The sequence below is a fragment of the Psammomys obesus genome, unplaced genomic scaffold (assembly GCF_907164565.1).
Source record: "Psammomys obesus unplaced genomic scaffold, mPsaObe1.curated_primary_1811, whole genome shotgun sequence".
Lineage (NCBI taxonomy): Eukaryota > Metazoa > Chordata > Mammalia > Rodentia > Muridae > Psammomys > Psammomys obesus.
The window spans coordinates 3373316-3398618 of NW_026596158.1; the positions used below are offsets into that span (position 1 = coordinate 3373316).

The 25303-nt window shown below is 45.6% G+C and overlaps 1 protein-coding gene across 3 annotated transcripts in view; it reads right to left on the reverse strand.

Annotated features, from left to right (window-relative positions):
• Positions 1 to 25303, reverse strand: part of Garre1 (granule associated Rac and RHOG effector 1) — a 75388-nt gene that overhangs the window by 14588 nt on the left and 35497 nt on the right. For all 3 annotated transcript variants that reach the window (XM_055594971.1, XM_055594972.1, XM_055594973.1), the window contains exons 3-8: positions 17817 to 18017; positions 11051 to 11191; positions 10693 to 10788; positions 10416 to 10577; positions 9190 to 9348; positions 6658 to 6755 (exon numbers count right to left, since the gene is read on the reverse strand). In XM_055594971.1, coding sequence (XP_055450946.1) covers positions 6658 to 6755; positions 9190 to 9348; positions 10416 to 10577; positions 10693 to 10788; positions 11051 to 11191; positions 17817 to 18017 — 857 coding nt within the window. The remainder of the gene's footprint in view (positions 1 to 6657; positions 6756 to 9189; positions 9349 to 10415; positions 10578 to 10692; positions 10789 to 11050; positions 11192 to 17816; positions 18018 to 25303) is intronic.

The window sequence follows — 25303 nt, forward strand, 5'->3', positions numbered from 1 at the left end:
TAAGTTCCTGTCCCGATTTCCTTCAGTGATGAACAGCAATGAGGAAATGTAAGCCGAATAAACCCTTTCCTTCCCAACTTGCTTTTCGGTCATTATGTTTCACTGCAGCAATAGAAACCCTAACTAAGATACCCACCTACATGATAAAAATCAGGAAGACTGGAGAACTTCCATGTTGGTAAGCACTCAAGGTGCTAGTCAGGGATATGCTCAGACAGGACGGGGCGGGGCTTCATGCCCTTCCCATATACCTTTGCCAGGTACCCTTCCATCTGGCTGTTCCTCTGTCTCTATTGTGGTATCCTTTATAATTAGCCTGTACTTGTATGTTTTCAAATTTAGGAGCCATTACAACAAATTATCAAACCTGAGGAAGAAATTATGGGAACTCCAATTTACAGCTGGTTGGTTAGGTATAGGTAACATCCTAGCCTGGGTATGAAGTGGGGAGCAGATCTATGGGACTGAGCCATTTAAGCTACTGGGCTTTGTGTTAACTCTGGGTGGTTTGCTTCAAATTCAAGTGTAGGGCTCAGCAGTTAAGAGCACTGACTGCTCTTCCAAGGACACACATGGCAGCTGGCAACTGTAACTCCAAGATCTGACATTCTCACATACACAACATTCAGGCATACCCCAGTGCACATTTAAAAAAAGGTAATAAATTAAAAATAAATGGAACTGTGTCTTCCCCTTCCTTCACTCTCTAGCCAGGATTTTCTTGTCCATTTCAGGCCTGGAACTTGCTGTGAAGACTAGTCTATGGTCAAATTCATAGCAACCCTCCTGCTTCAGCATTCTTGGTGCTGGGATTTCAAATGTGAACCATGATGCTTGGCTACAAGTGGCATTCCTTCAGAAGGAAAAGTTATCTGGCAATCAAACACTAGAAAGCATATAATATATATTTTATTATGTATAATACATTTTTATATTACATATATACACATATCTATTTTTATCGCGGCCCCCGTTAATAATTCATTTCCTTTCTGTTTGATGTGTATGAGTTTTTGCATAAATCAACGTACACGTGGTGCTCACAAGGGCAGAAGAAAGTAAAGTATTGTCTGGAACTGGGCTAATGGACACTACGAGGGTGCTAGGAATGAACCCACATCCTCTGCAAGAGAAGCAAATGCTCTTCATGGCTGAGCCATCTCTCTAGCTCCTGCTTTGTAGTCCCGGTTGGCCTCCTGCTTCTGTGTCCTGAGTACTAAGGTTACAAGAATGAGCCCGACTCCTGGCCAAGACACGGTCTCTCTGTGTAGCCCTGGCTGTCCTGGAACTAACTCTAGACCAGCCTGACCGCAAACTCAGAGATTTACCTGCTTCTGTCTCATGAGTGCTGGGATTAGAACTATGCTCGACCATGCCCAGCTTTAAAGTTACATTACTTATTGTGTGTATGTGAGTGCGGGCATATGTGCCCAAACACAGAGGTCAGAGGGCAACTTCTGGAGCTGGCTCTTTCCTTCTATTAGTGTGTCCCAGAGGCTGAACTGAGGCTGCCACGACTAGAGGCAAGTGCCTTATACTAGGGGCTACGATGCTGGCTCTAAGTTCCTTGTTTTGTTTTGCACATTTACTTAGCGTGAGTGTGTGTGCAAGTGCAAATGTGTACACACGTGCAAGGAGGCAGGTGAGGGTAATCTGTAGGAGCTGGTTCTCGCCTTCCACCACAGGAGTCCCGAGAATCATATTCAGGTTATCAGGCTTGGTAGCAAGGGCCTGTTTAGCCATCTCACAGTCTCACAGGCCTCATTTTGTTTGTTTACTTAGATGCTCATGTAGCCCAGGCTGGCCTTAAACTTGCTATGCAGAGGTCTTGAATTCCTGGTCCTCCTACCTTTAATTCCTAAGTACTGGGATTAGCTTCCTAAAATCAACTTTCATACAGAACAATGCATTTCTTTTAAGATTTATTTTATTTATGATTTATCATTATTATCTGAGATAAGATCTCGTTTCATAGTCCTGGCTGGCCTGAACTTGCTATGTAGATGAGCCTTGGCCTCAAACTCACAAGGTCCTCCCATCCCTTCTTCTGAGTGCTAAGATTAAAGGTTGTACCACTACACCTGGCTTTATGATTTTTAAATGTGTGTGAATCTGTGCAGGTGCCTGCCAGGGTCTAAGGAGGCCAGAGGCATTCGATCCCCTGGAACTGGAATTATAAATGGTTGTGAACTATTCAATGTATCAAACTCAGGTCCTCTGCAGTAAGCGCTCTTGATCGCTGAGTCATCTTGCCAACCACCTTCTTTCTTTTTTTGTTTTATGTGCATTGGCGTTTTCGTGTGTGTGTGTGTGTGTGTGTGTGTGTGTGTGTGTGTGTGTATGTCTGCGTGTCTGTGTGTCTGTGTCCCCAATCCTGGAGTTACAGATGGCTATGAACTGCCATGTGGTTGCTGGGAATTGAACCTGGATTCTCTGGAAGAGCACCCAGTGCTCTTAACCACTGAGCCTTTCCAGCCTTGCGAGCCACGTTTCTTTAAAAAAAAAAAAAAAAGTTTTCTGTTTCTTACCATAACAAGTTGTGTTCATATGCGCCATGGCACTCGTGTGAAGGTACACACTTGTGAAGTTGCTTCTTGGCCACTTCTCCAATGGGTTCAGGGGATAGAAGTCAGGTCTTGCGCCTCACTCATTAAGTGCTTTACCCAATAAGCTAATTTGAGCCCATGCTTGATTATGGCACTTTGTACACTCCTATCACCACTTTGCTCACTGTATTTGCCGTTTTGAGTCCCCATTCTCACCATCCTAATAGTCGTTCTCCTGCAGTTATGTCATATGCTGGTATGTGAGAAGAACACAGTAAATATTTATGTGTGTGAGAGAGAGAGATAGACAGACAGACAGACAGGGGGAAGGCTGTCTTGTTTATGTAGCTCATGAAGCCTTAAATTTGAGGATCCTAAGGGGCTGAAGGGAAGGCTCAGAGGTTAAGAGCACTGGCTGCTCTTCCAAAGGACCCAGGTTCAGTTCCCAGCAACCACATGGTGGCTCACAACTGTCTGCAAATCAGGTTCCAGGGGATTCAATACCTTCACAGAGACACACATGTAGGCAAAAATACCAACACACATAATATGAAATAAAACAAAAATTAAGTATAAAAAAGTTGCAGGATCCTTCTGTTAGCCTCTCAAGCGACAGAAAGACATGTAGCACTTTGGCTGGCTGACTAGTTTGCTGACAATTATTTTCCCAAGAAGGAAGTGACAAGGGCCTGCCTCAGCCTTTCCAGTGAGCACCCACTTGTAAAGGCCCAACAACTCTCAGCTAAAATGTGAAACATTCAAAATCCAAAACTTTTTTGATGCTAGTAATGACAACACAAGTAAAAAATTTTACAACTGATCTCAAGTGCAAGATCATGAAAAAAATTCAGGAGCACTACAAATACTGAGCTGTAAAACCAGTGTGCCAAGGGCACAGCAGCTGTATGAGGGACAAATGATTCTGTATTTAGATTTTCATTTCATTCTCACAATACCTCATCACATCCATGTGAAAACACTTTAAAAACAAAACCACACCAAACAACAGTTGGAATCTGAAATACTTCTGGTCTTCAGCTTTTCATATAAAGACACCTGATCTTAGCTTCCAAGAGAAAAAAAAAAAAAAAAAAAACAAAACCCCAAACCAAAAAACATTTTTCTTTTGCTATTACAAAAAATAGACAGCAGAGGGTGCCTTTGCAAGAATCTAGAGTACACAGGCCATTTCCGAGGTAATGAGCCACACGGGCAGTGTTCTGGTGGAAAACTAGTTTAGCAGAAGCTGTTTATCGTCACCCAATTGTTGTAAGAAGTTATTAATATTTACTATTGGTTTATCTTCTTGTAAAGCTTGCTGTTAATCTTAAACAGCTGTATAACCGAATCACCACACAGAGACTGGGTTTTTAGTTAACCTAGAACACAATGCTGGGCAATATTTTCTGCCTGCTAAACCTCCAAGCCCTCAGTTTCCTAACATTTAGATTCCCCACATTATACTTGCTTTTTGTGAAATCTTAGGTCTGGTTCATGCTCCACGTCCTGGCGCCCAACTAATCTAAGTATCCACACCCTTTAAATCCTACTTTATCATAATTTGGTGGGGGGAATAAGCTCCCAGTGATGCAAACCAAACTTCAAATCTAAAAACTCCCAGGTCAGTTACTGTTTCTTTAAGAGAGAACAGGAAAGGAGAGAGAGAGAGAGAGAGAGAGGAGAGTGAGGAGAGCAGAGCTGGAGGAGAGAGCTTGGAGGACATGGAGCATGAACCAGACCTAAGATTTCACAAAAAGCATGTATAATGTGGGGAATCTAAATGTTAGGAAACTGAGGGCTTGGAGGTTTAGCAGGCAGAAAATATTGCCCAGCATTGTGTTCTAGGTTAACTAAAAACCCAGTCTCTGTGTGGTGATTCGGTTATACAGATGTTTAAGATTAACAGCAAGCTTTACTAGAAGATAAACCATAGTAAATATTAATACCGCTTACAACACCCAATTATTAAAAAGTTATGTCTGATTTTCTCAAAATGAGAATCCTTATAAAGCTTACTTTATTTTTCAATGAGCTAGGTATGGTACCATACATAGGTAATCCCAGCTCAAGAAATACAGGCAAGAGAACCAGGAGTTCAAGGTCATTCTTAGTGAGTTTCAGGCCATCCTGTGTTACATAAGACCCTGTCTCAAAAAAAAAACAAACAAACAAACAAAACTTTTTTTTTTTTAATTTTGTTTTTCAAGACAGAAATTCAAGGCAGGGTTTAACAAGCTCTGCCTGTTCTGGAATTGCTTGGTAGATGAGGCTGGCCTCACAGAGACCCACCTGCCTCTGCCTCCCAAGTGTTGGGATTAAAGACGTGAGCCACCACACCTGGCCAAAAAAAAAAAATTTAAATGAGATTTTGAATCGGAAATTTTAACTAGAAACTCAGGAACTGCAAAATCTGACAGAACGGTGAGCCTTTTAAGTTACTGTCCCATATGAATGTCGATACATACAGGGCTGGAAGATGGCTCCGTGGTTAAGAGCACTGGCTAGGTTCAGTTGTCAGCATTCACATAGCAGCTCTGCCTATAATCCCAGCCCCAGGGGCAGAGACACTCTCTTCTGAGCCCTGAGCGCAAGGAATGCCATATAACATGCAGGTTCCCACAGATACAGATAGAAGTAAATGAATCTTCTTAAACAGATCTCCAGCAGTACTCTCCTATCTACCTTGATTAGCACTGATTTCAGGACACTGTAACACTTCAACAGTCATACCGTTCTTAAATTTCTGAGCTGTAATTACAGAAAGTTGTGAGCTGTCTGATATGAGTGCTAGGAAGTGAACTTCAGTCCTCTGGAAGAGGAGAAAGTGCTCTTAGCCACTGAACCATCTCTTCAGTCCCCCAAAACAGAACTGTTTTGTTTTGTTTAGACATTTATGTGGAGGTCAATGGACAACTTACAGGAGGAGTCCACTCTCCTCCAACCTGTGTAGGTTCTTGGGGATCGAACTCAGATCATTAGGTTTGGTGGCAAGTGCCTTTACTAGCTGTGCCATCTCTCTAATCTAACCCTCTAATCTCTACCTACCTACCTACCTACCTACCTCTAAGATGGCATGTCTCATGTATTCCAGTAGGTCTGAACTTGCTTTGTAGTGGAGAACAGCACTATAGCTAAAGTTTAAAAAAAAAAAAAAAAAAAGGCCTTGAACTTCTGGTCCTCCTGAGTGCTGGGATTACAGATATACACTACCAAGCTCAGTTTTATGTGATGCTGGCGACCCAACCGAGGTCACGCATAGTACTCTAGAGCCGAGCTATATCCTTGCCCAACAATGCCCATCCTTGTGCACATTTCCAGGACAAATCCATAGAGGTACAACTATGGAACTGCCAAGGTCATGTCCCTCAGATATTCTATAAACTTTTCTCCAGAAAACCGTGTGATTGCTTTTCAATCCAACAACCTGTTGTCCTGTTTCTGTAGTCTAGCTCAAATCAGTACTCCCCCAATATTTCTTATTGTTATTCTAAGCCAATGTAGAAGTTTTGGGCAAAACACGTCTGCTCTTCTCCCTCACGTGCCGTGGTCAATTTTCTTTATCTCCTTGTGCATCTGGTTTATGGAATCATAACTCTGGCCCACTTTCTTACTTGTTTCCAGGAGCACATTTTTCTCAACAAAACCAAACCATGAACTATGAATAACCCTTTATCTTTTGAAGTACTACAAACATAACCAACTAAAAACGGCTTTGTTTATCCCCGATTTTACAGTGAGACTGGGTATGCAATGAAATAAGCTCAAGTTCACCAGGGTTGTGACTGGAACAGATAGACTTGAAAAGAAATTCCACAGTCTCTACTCAGCCTTGGAAAAATAATGGGTGACTTAGTGGGAACAAAAGACATTAAACCCTGTGGCTTCAGTAACAAGATAACGCTGCTCATTATGGTTTGTTGCTTATATTCTAGTTGCCTTGTAGTCAAAGGGGCTTTCTCAGGTTTTAGAGCCGCCACCTCCACAGACAGTAATCAAGAAGAACAGACCCCATCCCACCACTGCAGCCTGGGAGGCACATACACAGCAAGCATGGCAGTGAAAGATGCGCAGCCTTCAGAGTTTAGGCTTTTGTTAAAAAGAGTCAAATTACCATGTGGACGGGACTTGAACCACAATTCTGGAGCCTTCTAGGCTGATCTGGGGTGCATAGGCTTCTTTATTTTCAATCTGTGCTGTGTCAACAACCACCTAGGAAAGAAACAAAGACACCCAACAGGTTCAGAGAGTGTTCAATGGTCAGACACCCAAGTGACGGGCAGAACTGTCTGCAGCATATCTGTACCGAGACCACTGCGACCCCCAGAGAACAGCAAGTAATGAGGAGTACAAAAGAAAACCAAATTCTAACTGTCAGATGCACTCAAGTTTGCAGGTATTTTCCATACTGTAGCTGTGATAATTACAAACCACTCAAGAGGAGCGTCGTTGTATATGCCTGTCATCCCAACATCGGTGAGGCTGAGGCAGAGAGTGAGTCTGAGGTCAGTCTGTGCCATATGCGATCTTGTCTCAAAATGAAGAGGTAAGTGAGGCTGGAGAACAGGCTCAGCTGTTTAGAGTGTCTCCCTGCTCTTTCAGAGAACGTGAGTCCCAGCATCCACATCAGGCGCTCACTGCCACCTGCAACTCCAGTTCCAGGAAAGCCAGTGCCCTCTGTTCACCTCATGTACACACACTCTTCATTTTAAAAAAAGATCCTAAAATAAAACTTTAAATGGAAGAGAAAATAAAACAGAACTAGAGAAAGGAAAAGAAACTGAAGGAGAAGGGAAAGAGAAAGGGAGAAGAGACAGTGTATCTTTTATTTTACAGCTTTTGTTGCTTTCAATGTTTTGTTTTCTTTTGGTCTTTCCAAGACAGGGTTTCTCTGTGTAGCCCTGGCTGTCCTGGACTCACTCTGTAGACCAGGCTGGCCTCAAACTCACGAGATCCGCCTGCCTCTGCCTCCTGGGATTAAGGTGCTGGGATTAAAGGTGTGCGCCACCACTACTTGGCTATTTTTGTATTTTTACAATCTTACATATTTCAAAGAAAAAATGTCCGAAGTTGAACCGAGCTGGGCATGGTAATGCAGACCCCATGTAAGCTCCTTGCGAGAGTGAGGCAGAAAGACTGCAAATTCAAGGGCTGAGGGAAAGACTGGCTGGGAGAAAACCACATCTCCATTTCTGACGGGCCAAGCTGCTCACAGGTACTTCGCAGGATTCCAAACCCAGCTTCTAGTGGTGCTGATTTCCACTGCTAGCCACAGGGTTCTCACAGCTGGACTCTTGGGAAACGTTTCCTGTGCAAGGAACAGCCTTTGTTGGAGCTGACAGGTGTTTCCTCTCTCCTCCTATGACGAAAGGTTCTTTGTCAGCTCCACAAAGGGGTCCTACCAGCAGTGGGTTCTGAGTGTGCTCGGACTCTTCCCCCTGAGCTTCCCGTGTTTTCTCAGAGCAGCATTCTCCTGATGTACACTGTGTTCTGGAGAACATTCTGCCATGGGTTCCCCGCTTCAGCTACACAGTCTTTAGGACTATGGCTCTGTCTCTCTTTTCTCATTAGCAGGGTGACTCCTGTTTCTTACTTTTCTTTCTATACAGGTCTTCAAGAGCACTTCCCTGAACTAGGCTGCCTGTGGCCTAATCTGCACGAAACAGAGACAAACACCATTCTAATCTCTCCTTTCTTGAATAAAGCAGAAATGAGACTATGAAGAGTACTTTATAAAGTTTTTGGTTTGTTTTTCTGAGACAGGGTTCTCTATGTAACCCTGACTAGCCTGAAACTACCGCATAGAGCAGGCTGACCTCAAACTCATACTCATCTGGCTCTGCCTCCAGAGTGCATATGCCATTACGTCCGGCAAGTTCTTTCCTTTCTGAGCCCTTGGATTAGCTTCCTTTAACCTCTGGTTCAATGCTCAGTCTTTCAAAAGGAGCCATGGCTATGAGGTGGAATCAAGTATATGCAGCTCAACAGGTAGATGTGCCAGACAAAAAAGCTGCCAGTGATAACAGATGCTGAGCTCTGGACCCTGTTTGACTCCACCCGATGTTTTTTGTTTGGTTTGTTTTGTTTTCCTTTCCCTTTTCTCTGACAGGTAAAAAGAGTAAACCACTGTCCTGAGGTTGACAGTATCCTTTTCTTGCACAAAAGGCAATGAGCAGAGATCTAGGATAGGAAATGACTGGGTGGCCTGCCTCACAATTAGAGGAGGTGAAACTGGGGCTTACAGGGAACGGTGAGAGTAATAAAACACAAGAAGGTCAGAGCAGACATGCTGAGAGAAGAGGCCTAAGATAGGAGGCCAGTAGCCTGTCTCACTTGAACAACAGGAAACTCCAGTGTTGCTGCAGAGCAGTCAGGCCAGTCAAGGCCCAGTCAGGCAGCACTAATGCACTTGCTTCCTTAAGATGAGGAAAGCCTGCATCACCATTTTACAAGCCGATTCCCAGCAAGTCCAGGTATCAATGTATTAAAAGAAACAACAGCAAACTTTCAGTTCTGAGAGGGGAGCAGGTTCTCCTCCGCATCTCAGGTTGGCCTCAAACTCCTCCTCTTGTCTCAGCCTCCAAGTGCAGTGTTTTTTCCTATGTGCCACCCCACAGGCCTCTCTCATCCTCTCACATATACTCACCAGCCCTGCCTGGCCGAACAGCAGCTGCACGGCAGTCTTACAGGCGCCCCGCCACATGGATGGGCACACCTGGTTCAGTACTTCGGTCACAGGAAGCTCATCCCTAGGTGTGATTCCATTGTAGCAGCCCGCTTCCTTGATGAGCTGTAACATGGTGTGCTACAGATTGACAGAGAGAGGACAGGTCACATCTCAGCACTCTAACACCGGCAGGCTCCAAAGCTCAGTGTGTTCACACAGCCATTCCCAAGAGAGGAGCACCCAGATCATGCCATTAGTAAAAAAATGTTCCTGGAGGCAGGATTGCACTGTGTGTCCCTGGCTGGCCTCAAACTCAGAGACCTACCTCCTCTGCCTCTGGAGTGCTGGGATTAAAGTGTGTGCAGACACACTTGGCCCAATCTCAACTGTTTTTAGATGACAACAGAGTCAGTGCAGAGGCTCTGCAGACACTGAACGAGCCCAAGTCCCAGCTCTCCTAACTTCTAGGCATGTTACTTTGGGCCTCAGCTCCTTTGTCAAATTGGATTGGGGGGGAATAGTTATGCCTCAATGAGACACTAGATCAAATAAAACAATGCAAGCAAAACACTTCGCTGTATTTCCTGCACTCATGATGCTTCACAAATGACTTTTTTTCCCCCCCCAAGACAGGGTTTCTCTGTGTAGCCTTGGCTGTCCTGGATTCCCTTTGTGGACCAGGCTTCCCTCAAACTCACGGAGATCCTCCTGCCCCTTCCTTCCTGAGTGCTGGGATTACAGGCATGCGCCACCACACCCAGCTCTACAAATGGCTATTATTACTGCACTAAGATTTCTGTTACTTATTCTCAAAAATCCACCAGCAAACATTAAGCATCAACAGGAATTCATGGTGTACCCTCAAACTATTAAAAATTTGAACAAAATTATTAATAAAATTTTCTTAGCAAATGTCTTATTATGTTCCCCAGGGTGGGATATGACTTGGTGCTTGCTTTGCATGTACGAAGCCCTGAGTTCAACCCCTAGCACAAAAGACAAAAAAATGAGACACTATAGACCTGTGTTTAGCCAACACTATACTCAGAAAAGTTAGAGCCTCCTTCCTTGATCTCCACTGTTTTTGTTTTTGTTTTTGTTTTTTTTTAAATCTACATTCTTCAAAAGCCCTAAGTTTCCAGTAACAGCTCTACTTCCAAGTTCATGCTCAGTTGCTGGAACCCAAGGAATCCACAGAAAGCTACCGTCTTAAGCTTCAGATTGTCAGCAGCCGACTCATTAAAGGAGACCCCCTTCAGGAAGTGCGATCCTATCTGCACAGGGACCGTGGGAAGCTCACACTGCATGGGCTGTGGGGGTGTCTGCCTGCGCCCCGTCTGCTGAGCTTCCGCCTCACTGCAGCAGCCCTGGAAGAGGTTGGACAGGAGAGTGGAGGTGAGCTCACATGACGAAGCAGCTGGTTCCCACAGGACTGAGTAAACAACTTCCATGAGCTTCCAGAGACAAGAGAGAGAAGTGTACCTGCAAACTTGCTTCAATGGCCTTTGGGTTTAGGTGGAAGCCAGCTTTCATTGCATATTCACAGTGGCCTAAGCTTTCCAAAGCTATTTTATATGCCTGCAAGAATCAATTATGCAGCAGATGAGAATATGACAAAGTCCAACAAAAATAGGGACTTATAATGTCTATAGTTGTGAGGAGTAGATCTGGAAGGAGTTAGGAAAGGAGAATAGGGCAAATATGACCAAAATACACTGTGAAATACACTGTATGCATACATGAGACCAGAGGACACATTATTACTCTGTTACCTTTTAAAGTGGTCTTTTCCCTTGGCGAAATCATTTCTCTACACATCAACCAGTACTGAAGCACTTACCTGCAAAGCACTGTCAATTTTTATGTTTAGCTCCTTTAGCTGGTGCTCCGGAATTGCTGCACTTTGAGAACAAAAGAGTTGTTGGACTTCGATTCCTGCCAGGCGTCCATCACAGCCTCTTTCTCTTAATCTAGACGTTGCCTATGACATAAATAGTAACTAGTAGGTAAAGGAGAACAACAGAGTTACTAGTAAAATTAAAACAGTACCAGTAGCAACAAACCCCACACCTAACATAAACGATGTAAGCTGGAAAGACACTATGAGTTTTGGACTGGTCACACTACAAAGTCACAGTATGAAACTTTGCGGGCTTATTTGTTGGTCTTACCATGTAACCCAGGCTGGCCTCTAGCTCACAACTGGCATGCCTCAGTATCCTGCACTCTGGAATTACAGTATTATCTCACCTGGCCAAATAACATTTCTAGGAGTTACTCTCTTCTTCTGGGTCAGGACAGGAATATGAATATTTACAAAACTCACAGAACCTCAGGAGAGAAAACTAGCAGCTTCAATGCTGTCAAGTTAAAGGCTTTCAGTGTCACACACTGGCCTGCCTGTCTAACCAGGCCCTGACACCATCTGACTCTTTCTAAGAATGTTCAAGTGAAATGTTTAGCCTACAGGAGCTGTGCTGGCTACTGCCAGACACTACCCCAACCCTAAAGCATAAAGTCTGGCCACTGTCTTCCTGGAGATGAGGCCTCACCAGCCAAAAAGGTAAACAAATAAAATAACCAAAATTGTAGTAGGGAGCACAGCAGGCACTGAACACAGCTTTGAGGGGCGCCTTCAGTGGCCCACACCTATAACCCCATACTCTAAGGATGAAGTCAAAGATTATGAGCTCCAGGACAAACTGGGCTCAAAAACAAGAGCCTGTCTCATAAAAACAAGATTAGGTTGAGAACTGGAATATATACGCTCAGGATAGAATGAGGCTATGTCAAGGCACCAACAAGTCCTAATAATGTACACCAGGGATCCACGGTGAAGAAATAAAACACTCCATGATCAAGCAGGAAAAGGGCAAGAGACAAGGTAGGAGTCTCACATGATAGGACTCAGCATGTCACAATGACCGTGACAAAGTGAGAAGCAATGATGCCTGACTTTACAATCAGAATGGTGAGGCAGGAGCAGAAGTATGACCCCGGCCTTAAAGCTAGGGAGTAGTTAGACAGGGACAGGTGGGATGGGTGAGGCGGGAGAGCGGAGGCAGACCTGGGTGTCTAGAGGTGAGACCTGCAGAGCTTTCCTAAGGGTCCAAATGGGTGCAGACAGGAGGGGAAGACTGAAAGGTCAGCCTCAGGTCCTGATGCATAGCCTAGAATCGATGTTACCACTGACTAGAATGGGGATGGTATGGAGAGAAACAGCTATGTGAGTTGCCCAAACTGAGACACCTGGGAAACCTTAACTCAGGGCCTGGAGCCCACAGAAAGTCGTTGAAGCATCCCTCTGCACAGGAATGATCTAAGTCCCAGTACTGGCTGGAGATCCCCTAGGGAGAAGGGGATCCACTGAACCATGAGAAACTTACCTCAGAAGCTGTTCTGGGGAGATGCATGTAAAGCAGATGAAGAAAGGCCATTTTGGAACAAAGAGAGCAACTTTTTCTTAATTTGGCTTCCAAATGCTCATCTGTATTTACCGAGTCTAGGGCTGGGCGCACATGTGCCGCACTGTGCACGTAGAGGTCAGTGGGCCTCTTTTGGGAAATCAGTCATCTCCTCCCACCCCATTCCAGGGAGCAAAACTCACACCGTCAGGTTTTTGTGTCAACCCCTTTTGCCTGCTGTGCCATCTTGCTAATACATTTTGTATGCTTACAACTCTTCGTAAAAGGTGAAAGATTCATGTGGTCGAGAAAAAACAAAACAAAACAAAACAAAACAGAGAACATATGGGTTTCAAAATGAATAAAAAAGGTGAGAAAAATCAACTCCAAGAAGTAGGCTGTTAAAAGAGCAGAGGAACAGGGCAGTACAAGTAGATTTTGTGCTCGCAGAACATTAGTGTTCAGAGAGAAAATGCTGGGTACCCTGGCAGAAGCTGGTTTCTTGAGAATGGAAAATGAGATGCTGCCAAGAGGGGCCTTGGGCCTGACAACGGGGCACCTCCTCTGCTATCATAAATAGGGACAGATGGGATGGAGATGAGAAGAAAGGCTGCATCAGGGGACTTCCACTTTCACAGGAGTGTGCGGAGGGCACCCATAGGAAGGAGTGGGCAGAAGGACACATGGAAGTAGGCAGGGAAGAAGATGAGGGAGGTGGCACTAAGGCTGCAGAGGGTAAAGGAAGTATTCAGGAGACTGGAGCCAGAAGCTATAAGGACAGAGGGCTGTGAAGCCAGATGACAGACCAAGGTCTGAACCTATACCAGCGGTGGACAGGGACAGCAGCAGGTCCCACCCCAACACAAGTCCAATTGCCATCGAGGGTCTCCTGAGGAAAGCCTTTTATGTGAAAGAGAAAGGGAAAAGGACAGAATATTAGAAAATCAGAAATGGCACAGTGCTGACACCTCAGCAACCCTGTAGAAAGGGGGAGGCAGAAGATCAGAATTTCATTCACTTTTATTCTGTTTTGAGACAGGGCCTCATGGATTCGAAGAGGACCTTGAGCTCCTGATGCTGCCTCACCTCCCAAGTGCTGTGATACAGATGTTTGCTACCATGCCTGGTATAGGGCCTGTAAGATCCTGTAACAAAAGGCAATCATTGCAACTTAACTGCGGGGCTATTCAAATTAGACATCATATAAGAAAATCAACACACAGCCCTCAACCATAAACGATTTTGTACTCTATAAAACAGAATAGTGAGTCTTGGTTGAGTCTCAACTTGGAAGGTTTACTTTTTCTTTCTTTCACTGGAAAAGGAGTGTTAGCATGTCTACAGGAGAACCACTAAGATGTGGCAGAGAAGACGCGCCCAGCTTCAGGGTTTTGTTGTAAACTCCACTGCCGCCCCTCAGGCTGGTGCAGTGGTCTTGACTGTCGAAGCCCCGCTTGTTCTGGGTCAGGCTGTAGCCCTCAGTCAGCTGGCTCCCTCAGTAATCACCGCAGTGCACACGTTATTCAGTGTGGCCTCTGTGGGCTGCTATGAGCCTGCAAGAGAGCTCCTGCCTTATGACCACAGCTGCCATCTTCCTGTCTCTTCCACTTATCAAAGGATGTGGCCATAGTTAAACATGTTTAGAGATATGGCACTATCACTTGAATAAAGAGCAGATACAGAATTACTCTTTAAACAAAACAAAAAACCAAAAAACCACCAAATGGCATCAACCTGGGGATGGGATGCAAGATACTCTTAAGTGCAGCAGGGCTAACAACACAGACGTAAGGAACATCTCTAGCATGGTCAAGGGCTGAGCTCGAGTTCCACTGTGCCAACATCACTGTGAGCTGTGGGACTGATGTCAAGGTGTCTCAGGCCAGACCAGGTCTATCTGAAGGCTGGGATCTGGCTGGTGAGGAACACAATGTTGCTAGCAACTGCAGCGGCGCTGGGCACTGCTCTTGTTGAGGTCCTGGAAAATGCCTTTGCCTCCTGCCTCAGGAAGAATAGTGAGAGCCACAAATTATTCCAACCTTCTCAGCGTCTTCACCTGAGGCAACAGTACCCTCCAGGTTCTTCAATGTAACAGATATTTTCAGATCAAAAGCTCATACACATCTGCATGCATGTGTAAAATGTTTACAAGACACATGCTGCCATTGATGAAGACTCTGACTCAAAAACAAGCCAGGGCTGGAGAGACGGCTCAGAGGTTAAGAGCACCGAGGGAACCCAAGTCCAATTCTCAGCATCCACATGGCAGCTCACAACTAACTGTCTGTAACTCCCAGTTCTAGGGGAAATGATGTCCTTCTCAGAGACTGCACACATGATTCACTAACATATGTGACAGCAAAACACCTGTACAGATTAAAAAAGTAAGTAAGTGGGCATAGTGCTAGGCACCTATAATCCCAACACTCGGAAGGCTGAGGCAGAAGCACTGTGAGTTTGAGGCCTGCCTGGGCTATATAGCAAGACTCTAAGGGGTTGGGAGGGCAAGAAGAGAGCAACTGACTTTTCTCTTTTTCTCCATGTGTGCGCATGTACAAGTGCCTGTGTGCACTCATGAAAGGACAATCAGGCTTGATGGCAAACATCTTTACCAACTGAGCCACCCTGCCAGCTGGAGAACTAGCTTTGATTTGTTTACATCCAAGTTTAAGTTTAGAGGACTTGAGCACTGATTCTCAGCCTTCCTACTGCTGCCACCCTTTAATACACTTCCTCATGGTATGATGACCCCAACCATAAAATTATTTCATCCCCATTTTGTAACTATAATTTTGTCACAATTATAAATCATAATATGCCAGGTATGGTGGTGCATGCCAGGACTAGGAGGGAGGCAGAGGCAGGCGGATCTTTGTGAGTTCAAGGCCAGCCTGGTCTACAAAGCAAGTTCAGGACAGCCAGGCTACACAAAGAAACAAAAACAAATCATAATGTAAATCTATTCTTGGATGGTCTTAGGCGCCCTGTGAAAGGGTCGTTCAACCCCTTTCACAGGGCTTGAGACCTCCATGCTGAGAACCACTGGACTAGAGAATACCATGCTAGAATGGCCAGAGGAGATGTGTAACAGGCAGGGTGCCCCATGAGAAGGCGTGGAGATGCCTGAAGTCCACTTCTACAGCAGGCCCTCAGCCACGAGGACCACAGTCCCCAGAGGAGAACACTCACTGTACACTGGCATGTTCCCTCCCCCACATCTGATCGCCGTGCCATTCCATCCCACTCATGCTTCCCTGTCCACTAGTGGCGCTGTGCTGGGAAGCACTTGATCCTTACAAAATGACCAGTGTCAAACATATCAATAAGAATGGCTCAAATCACATGCAAAGCAACTGATAAATGAGGATCTGGGCTCTCGGACAAATTAAGTATCTTTTTCCGTGTATTTCCCTGGAGTTTTAGGGTTGGCACACATAGCATGGGCCTCACTATAGCACTTCATGCATGTGCCACCGCACTTTCTGCCACCACACTTTGTTCTAATTCCCCTCACCACTGTCCTCTCCTGCTCTCCCACCCTCCTGCACCCCCTTGCTCGGCCCCTTTTGTTTTCACGTCACATGTATCGTATTACTTTCTTCTTTCTTCCTGCTCAAGATCTCTTCCTTCCTATCATGGGCCCCTTTCCTCACAAAAACACAGAGACCACATACACATCTACAGAAACTTCAATCTTAAAACTTGGGTTCTGCATACCAAAGAAAATATACTATTTCATGTATATTTCTGGGTCTGGCTAACTTAAGAATCTTTTTACAAGCCATGCCCAGGGACACATGTCTTTTAAGAGGCAGGTGGATCTCTGTGAATCTGAGGCCAGCCTAGTGTACAAAGTAGTCAAGGCTACACAGAGAAACCCTGTCTTGAAAACTTTTATTTGTGTGTCTGAAAGGACGCACACAGAAGGCAGCGGAGCACCAGGCACCCTCCTCTATCGCAGTTTGCTGTCGCAGTCCTTGGCAGCAGAGTCTGTCCCTGAACCTGAGCATCACTGGGGTTTCTAAGGGTTCTGTTGTAGTTGTTGGCTATGCTGACAGTGATCTACCTTTCTCAACCCCACTCAGAACTGGAGATCCGAACTCCAGTCCTCATGATTGCACAGCAAGAATTACAAAGATCCCAAACACTTCTAGGAGAAGAAGGCTACAGGCAGCTCAAACTCGGAATCCCAAAAAGGGTGAAGGTAGAACAGCCATGAGTCAGAGGCCGGTCTGGGCTGTGAAGTGAGAATTTATCTCAAAAAATAACAATGGGCTGGAGAGATGGCTCAGAGATTGAAGGTGTACACTTCCTTTGCAGAAGTTCTGAATTTAGTTCCCAGCATCCACAGTAAGCAGCTGACAACCATCTCTAAATCCAACTTCAAGGCATCTGATGTGTCCTCCAGACCTCCACAGGCGCCTCTACTCACATGCACACCACACACACACACACACACACACACACACACACTTAAAATAAATGTTTTTAAAACAACCATAGCTGGACGATGATGACACATGCCTTTAATCCTAGCACTAGAGAGGCAGAGGCAGTCAGATCACTAAGTTCAAGGGCAGCCTGGTCTACAGAGTGAGCTCCAGGACATCTAGGGCTACACAGAGAAACCCTGTCTTGAAGAACAAAAACAAACAAACAAATAAATAAAAACAACAAGAAAACTCCCCCAAAGAGGGCAGAGGACATAGCTCAGTTTGTGGAGTGCTTACCTAGCATGCATGGTGTCCCAGGTCCCAACCTCAGCACCACACAAACCACCATGCCGGCACATTCCTGAAACCCTAGTGTCTGTGAGGTTCACCTTGCCAAACACTCCTCTTACCTAGCCTACTAACCACCTAACCAGCTCCACTGTGCCACTCCTAACTGAGGTGCCAGCCTTCTCCCTAGCTCACCTCTTTCAAGTTTCCCACACCACTCCCGTTCACGAGCCAGGCCCTTCCTCTGGGTCTGAACACCTCCTGTGCCCACTGAACCCTGCTCTTCTAAGTCTTTCTCTGTAGGTATCATTTCAGTGCTGGCATGGGCCTGACACAAGCAGGCCTTCTTAAAGACGTTTGCTGTCACAAGACCAAGCAAGTGATGAGTTTATAACTTCATGTGTAAGCAAGTGGCTCTTCTGGGACAGACAGAGGCTGGTAGCCTCTAGTTAAAACACGGCAGATCCGCAGAGTCAGTTACCTCAGCAGCCCCCCGCCAGGACCGCACAGCCTCCTCCAGTTCAGGTGTGTGGCCCACGCCAGACAGACTGCTGCTGTTCTTTTTTTCTGGCACAACTACCTCGGCAAAGCACGAGTGAGCCACCGGCTGGACCTTCTGCAAGGCGTGAGTCAAGAACTGGAAATGGACTTGCACCACTGTCAGGAAACACCGTCCCAGCACCTGTGAAAACAAGAGCGCCAGGGGGCTTTAGGCTGCGGGTTGCTCCTGGAGTAGTGCAACACATTCTCAACCGTCAACAAATCCGAAGTCATGAAAGCATTCAATGTTCAAAAGCCCCCCTGCTTTAAGGCTGCCTGCCTCTGGGGCCTTGGTACTAGAAGTTTAGAAGTTAAAACATTTCAAAGCAAGCAGTAAGCCTCAGCCACAAGATGGGTCTTCCAACTTCCCACCAGCTGTCCTCACTTCCCTCTTGTCTAGACTGTCTTTGAGTTCCTGCTGGGCCAGAGCCATTCATAATCTACATTATGGCCACAGAGTATCAGAATGCAAAGGAGAAGTCATGGCATGGGACTAAAAATCTGAAAGGTTGGTTTGACCTAGAAGAAAGAAAACATTCCATTGAAAATTAAACCCAAAGATACTGGTTGTTTCAGCGCTGTGCTAATGTTATGAATAGAGGTGTCTGTCATGTTCCTAATCTTACAAAACAAAGCTGACAGACTTTGTTGACTTCAGGAGTCAACAAAACACAGGAAACAATTCTATCAGCAGGGCAGAACCCACTAACCCCACACATCAGTGATTGGTTGGGTGGTTAATAATTCAAATTGGGTCTCACTACAGTGCCCTGGCTCTGTAGACCAGGCTGCCCTTGAACTCACAACAATCTGCCTGCCTCTGCCTCTCCAAGTGTTGGGATTACAGGCATGCCCCACCATGCCAGGCGGTCAATCTGCTTTTTAAACTTGCCCAACCAGAGCTGTGATGTGCTTGTTATGATTCCCTGTTCCTCTCTTAAAGCAGAAGGAGAAACTGCTGGCTGCAAAGATACTGAGGTTGGAGAATTGAAAGTTCAAAAGCAGCTTGGGCAATTTGGTGAGACCCCCATCTCAAAATAGAAAAAAAGCTCCAACTGTCTGCACTATTTTTCACAAAGATCTAACACATCATCCTCTAACCTCATCTCATCCCTTGGAGCAGCCTGGAAGACTCAGTCATATCCAAGTCAGATGCTCCCCTTTACCACAAACCCAATCCATCCTCATACATCAGAGCTATTTTGCTAAAGACCAGCCAGCTCCCAAAGTAACACCTACTCCCTCTGAATGATTTCCCCCTGTGGAAATCACTAGAGCAAACAAGCCAGTAAACAGCTGCATCCGAAGCCAAAGCAAACAATGAAACGAAACGCTCACAGCATAGCGTCTACCCTCTGTAGTGAACAGCTAAATCGCAGCTGGACTCAACTCAAATCTCTTGGGTTTCCACTGTCCCCTGCCTCAGAGCTCCTCCCCATCAAGGCTATGGCTATGAAGGGCAGGGTGAGGAACAGGGGGAGCAGACCTAAGGATACAGCTAGAGACACCTGACATGAATAATCACCATCTTCTAGCACCAAACACACAGCCAGTCAGCTTTAACTGAGCACTTAGCATGTGCCTGGTCTACACTACAGACTTCATATGGGTTGTGTTGTAATCCCAGAACACCCCTATAAAGTCGTCCTCATTTTACACAGAGGAAAACTGAGGCTAGACAAGTTATGAAACTGGACGCAAAGGTTATGTCACAAAATAGATGGGCAGAGAAGTCTCTTCATTCAGCGATCAGTTTCTAAGCTTTTGGCCAGTGTGCCCCACTGCCTTCAATACTTCCAACACTTAGGTAGGCAGAGGTTGGCAGCACGGAGACCAGACACACAAGAGAAATACAGTCTTAACTGGCACTGGCTGGGGGCACCAGGAAGCTCTCCACAGTGCAGACACAAGAGGACCAGGGCTGGCTCCTCCAGGACACTCCCTCTCCCCTCTTCCTTAGCCTCTGCAGGCTATGGGAGAAGAAGAACGAGGGGAAATGAAGATGCCACGCTGCTCTGGGGTCACATTCTCACAGCTTCTGACCAATGAAAATGACTTGTTCCTTCTAATAATAAATATATAACATGTGAATGCCTAATATGTACAAAGCTCAAAAGCCCTGAGGGTACATAGGAAGGAAAATGAGAAAGTCCCTGTGCTCATGAGGGCTACATACTAACGGGGCTAGGAGAGACAACAAAGCCATAAATAGACACAAGGTCAGATGCAGCTGGAGAACAAAACTGCCTGGCAGGTGGTGAGGAAAAGGCTCTCTGAGGATAAAACCAAGGAAGGAAGCTTCCTCTCTCACTCCAAGTGGTGGTGAAGCCTGGTGTCTGGATCACAGAAGCGTGGGGCTGGCATGGGTCCCCCTGAGGCACTGCTAGAATAGTGGAGGGGGAATCCTGCCGCAGAATGCAGCAGGAGGAAAGATGCCAGGAGCTTTATAAAGGACTATCAGTGGGTTGTTGCTGTTTATTATGTGCTTGACCTCAGATGAGTCATTCAGTCTACAGTTCTTCTCTGTAAGAAATGTCCTCTTCTTTCCCACGATGCACAAAGCATAGACCCAAGTTATGACTGTGACAAAACACACATCATAAGTAATTAATTAAAGGCCAACCCAACCAGTGGTTACCCTAGGCCTCCGAAACTGGTCTCGGTAACTGCTTATTACAAAATGTCACCTCGAGTAACAGACAAAAACATCACCTTCTGAGAGGACAAAGCTCCCGTCTCGACCCACACTTTTTATCTCAGCTCACTTCTTGGCCTGGCCCTCAACCCCCACAATAGACCGCACCCTCCTTGACTCAGGGATGGGCCTGTTCTTGGGAACTGTCCTCACACGGGTTTGGAGAGTGTATCCCAGGATCACAGACAGATCTCTTACAAAGAGAAAGTTTCACAAAGAGAAAGTTTCTTAGGCTTGGGGCATGCGAGGTTGAAGAGCAACCTGGGTAAGCTGGAGAACAGGTGAGGGGAACAGTCGAGGACAGGCACTTAGATTTAAAACAGCACTAAGCTCCACCAACAGCTACCTTAAGCCATACCTGGAGCACCACTCAAGGCATAGTAACCCTGTGGAAATGTGAGCAATTTGCCCATTTTATACATGACAAAAACAGGCTTAAAAAGATAAACTTGCTTAATGTCAAGTAGATTTAAGCGAGGATTTAAAACCAGGTCTGTCTCACTCCAAAAGACATTTCTGAACACCAGGCTGCCCCGCCAGCCTGTGACAAGATCCAGGATGTAAAAAACAATGGTGGACAGGTACTAAAGAGAAAACATTCTAGAAAGCAGATAATCATCAGGGAGCTCCTGAGACAGACCCATTTCCTGGGAATTCCTGACAGCCAAGAAGGGTGTATCATAAGCCTGATGCCATGGCACACCCCTATAATCCTAGCACGCAGGAGGCTGAGACAAGAGGGCCACAAATTTAAAGTCCACATGGGCCACCAAGTAAGACATAACAGAAGAGCACATGAACCTTTTTCTCCTCTTGTACTACAGCACAGTATCTACCAAGCACGCTGTAGTTATGGGTATGACCACAGTGCCCTTTATTCTTGGTGCATTTGCTTAATTGTTTGTTGTCATTAGTATTTTATTTTTGTTTGTCAACACATACGTCTGTAAACCATGTGTATGCCCAGTACCTGAAAAGGCTCCAAGAGATTATTGGATCCCCTAGCACTGGAATTACAAAGTCTGAACTACCACACAGATGCTGGGAAATGAACTCGGGTCTTCTCCAACAGCAGCCCATGTGCTTGTTTCTTGAGGCAGCAATTCATCTAGTCCAGCCTGACCTCACCGGTGCAGCCAAGGGTGACCTTGTGCTGAGATTACAGGACTGGGCCACCAAGCCCATTTCTTCTCAGTGAGTTTTATATCTTAAGCAGATTACAAAGGCTTCTAATTTAAGGCCATCCTGTTTGAGAACCAAAAGACATCCTTTCCATACCACGATTGTTGAGGGTCAACCTGCACATAAACTCTACCTTTCTGAGTGTTTTGAAATTCTGTTACTGCTAATTGTTCCTAGGTTCCTAGGGTCCAGCCCAATTCAGCGCTTACTACTTGCATGCGAAGGGAACCATTGATGCCTAGAGCTACCTCATCTCCCAAAACACTTACTTTTTTTTTCTGTTAACACAGAAATGAGCCCAAAAGTTCACTACTCTGCTTAACTCCACTTAACAACACTTCACCTTTCTCAGATCCCAAGCAAAGCGAAAACTAAGCCATTCTGTACCTTTTGTCTGATCAGATGAAGTCTCTTAGAGTGAAAGCAAGTGGCCAGATTGGCTGCTCCCATTAGAAATTCCAAAGCCATTCCATCACTTCCCTCACTCCAGAACTCACATATACCTTACACATTCCATTTGGTTTCCAGTGTCCACAGCTTTGTTTTGAATACAGCTTCTTGTCTTTATGGTAATTCCAGAGTCATTACATAATGTCCTAATCCACAAACCGGAACGAGATACTGATACCTAAACGTGCCTTGAGAAGAAACAGTGCAACAGACCACTTGTATACTATGAAAAGTGCTTATGAAAACTATACTGCAGGTTAAAAATGGAAGAAGTAAGGATACTGAAAACAGCATGCAAAACACTGGCGAGAGACTGCTGGTGCTGTATTGTGGAATGCTTGCTGATCATGCAAGACTCAGATTTCCATCCCCTGGGTAGGATTCTTTTTGACTAACAAAAAACCTGCAACTCTTTTCGCAGCCAGCATTTTCACTCAGAGAGGGAAGCCACACTGCACGTGAGGAGGAGGAACCAGGGAATGTAATAAAGTCAGCATATGCCTTCAATACCAAATGCTACCAACTCAGACCAAAGTCCCTTCTGACCGGACAAGCTGCTGGGTTACCAGTAAGGTGGATTCGGAGCTCCTGCCTGTCATACGGGCTAAGCACTCTGACATGCAAAGCTTTTAACAGTGACACACATTCCCCTTTAACTGGGCCGGGACTGGAGGGGTGAGGGGTCTGCTGAGAAATAAGCTGTACTACTATTCCCAAACAAATATAACCAGTAACTGTAGCATTTCCTGATATCCCAGACTTGGACCTTGTGTATTTCAGTAAAACCTAGATAGTATTATATGTTGCTTTGTTCATTTTCCAAAATAAATTAAACCAAAAACATATTGCTGGGCTAGGGTTATAGGTCAATAGTGGAGCACCTGCCTTAGCATGTATAAGGTCCTGAATCTGATTTTCTACCATGTAACATGTGCTAAATAGATAGCAAGTCTTTCTTGATCTTATTTTTAAGACAGGGTCTCAGTACATAGCCCTGGCTACTCTAGAGATTCTTACTCATACATACAGAGAAAAGTCTGCCTTTGCCTCCCAAACGCTGTGCTTAAAGGTTTGTTCCAGTACACCTAGCCATTTTGTTGTTGTTGTTTGTTTTTTGAGACAGGATTTTTCTGTGTAGTTCTGACTGGCTGTCCTGAAACTCACTCTGTAGACGATGATGACCTTGAACTCAGAGATCTGCCTGCCTCTGCCTCCTCAGTGCTGAGATTAAAGGCATGTCCCACGATGCCAGGCTTTCACAAAGCTATTTTTTTAAAGATTTTTTAATTTATTGTTTTTACACTAGGTGTATATGTTGTGTGTCCATGTAAGTACAGGTACCCATAGAGTTCAAAAGATCACCTGGAGCTAGAGTTACAGATAGCTGTGAGCCACCCAACATGGATGCAGGAGGGCACACTCAGGTCCTCTACAAAAACAGTACTTGCTGTTAAGCTCAGGGCCATCTCTCCAGCCTCACAAGAAGTCATGTTTCAGCTTCACTCCTAAAAATCTGATTACAAGTAATGATAAGTATAAAAGCTTACCCAGGGAAGGGCCCACTGTGGTAGTACATGCTTGTAATCCAGCATTTGGGAGGTAGAGGCAAGAGAATCAAGAGTACAGAGTCACCCTGGGCTATAAGAGACCCTGTTTCAAAAAACAGAAAGAATACGTTACTCAGGGAAAGGCTACTGGAGGTTAAAAATCCACATTAGTTAGGCTGGATCAAAGACAACATCTGTCCTTAAGAACTTTCCCTACTGCAGACACGAATTTTCTCCATAAGCAAATTTACATTGTTTGTTTATATGGGGTAGAAATAAAAATATATTCAAACCAGCACTTAAATATATGGCCTAGAAGCTCATTAGAATTTAGGAAATTCTTTTTGTTGAACCAAGTCATTTTTATTAAAGGTTGTCGCTGCCCGTAAGAATATTTCGAAACTGGGCATGATGGTAAACTCCTATCTCAGCTGTCCAGAAGGTTGAGAGTGGAGTAGCACTCATATGCGTATGTTTGAAGCCAGTCTGGGTTCAGCCACATAAAATGCATAACTTGTGTACCAGTGCTTCACAATCTGCCTCACTAGACTAGGAGACCCCAACTCCACCTGTCAGGGACGCGCCCAGCCAAGTCACCCCCTCGGTGTCCTGACTGCTGAGTCAGTGGGAGGTCTTGGGATGGGTCAGAGAAGAAGCCTGGCCTGAGCAATGCAGAGAGGGTGAGCCTCCGCCTCTGACTTGACCCATTTGATCTTCCTGACAGCCAACATCCACGATGCTACACTGGCTTCAATCTCTCTTGGTTTTCGACTGATCAAGTGTCAGAGTCCCCGGCTGCTGCCCAGTCACCTTCTGACCTCCACTTGCTGGAGCCCCCTAAGGCTCCTGCTTCTCCAGCAGCACTTACTGGATGGCCGTACCCAGCTGCTAGCCTGGAACACCGTCCACTAAAGTGATAGATGCGGCCCTCAGCTCTCTTCTCTCACTGCGTGTCCACCTATCTACTGGAAACCACACGCTGGGGTCTAACAGGCATCCTATGTGAGATTCTCATTCATTCAAATTTCCTTTCTCTCACACAAGCCCACATGCACACAGGCACACCCACCCACCAGCATTACATGTAATTCCAGGCTAGTCTTCATCAGTCCAAGGCCAGCCTGGTCTACACAGCCAGGAGCTACATACACATAGAGAGACCCTATCTCAATACAAACAGACAAAACAAAAAACAAAAACAAAAACAAAAACAAAGAACACCCAACTGTTAAAATACTCATCAGGGCTGGGAGATGGCTTAGTGGGCAAAAGCCCTAGCTGCCCAAGTACAAACCCTGATCTCCCCAGAGCTCATGCAAAAACCCAGATGTGCTAACACCCATCTGTGACTGCAGCACTCCTACAGTGAGGAAGCCGGAGGTCAGCTAGCCTAGAGGGTATGGGGCAGTAGTGGAAGCAAAGAGCCTGCTAAAGACAAGGGTGAGAGCCAGCTCCCAGAAGTCGGTCTCTGTCCCCACACATGTAAAGACGAGGGTGAGGACCAGCTCCCAGAAGTCGGTCTCTGCCCCCACGCGTGTAAAGACGAGGGTGAGG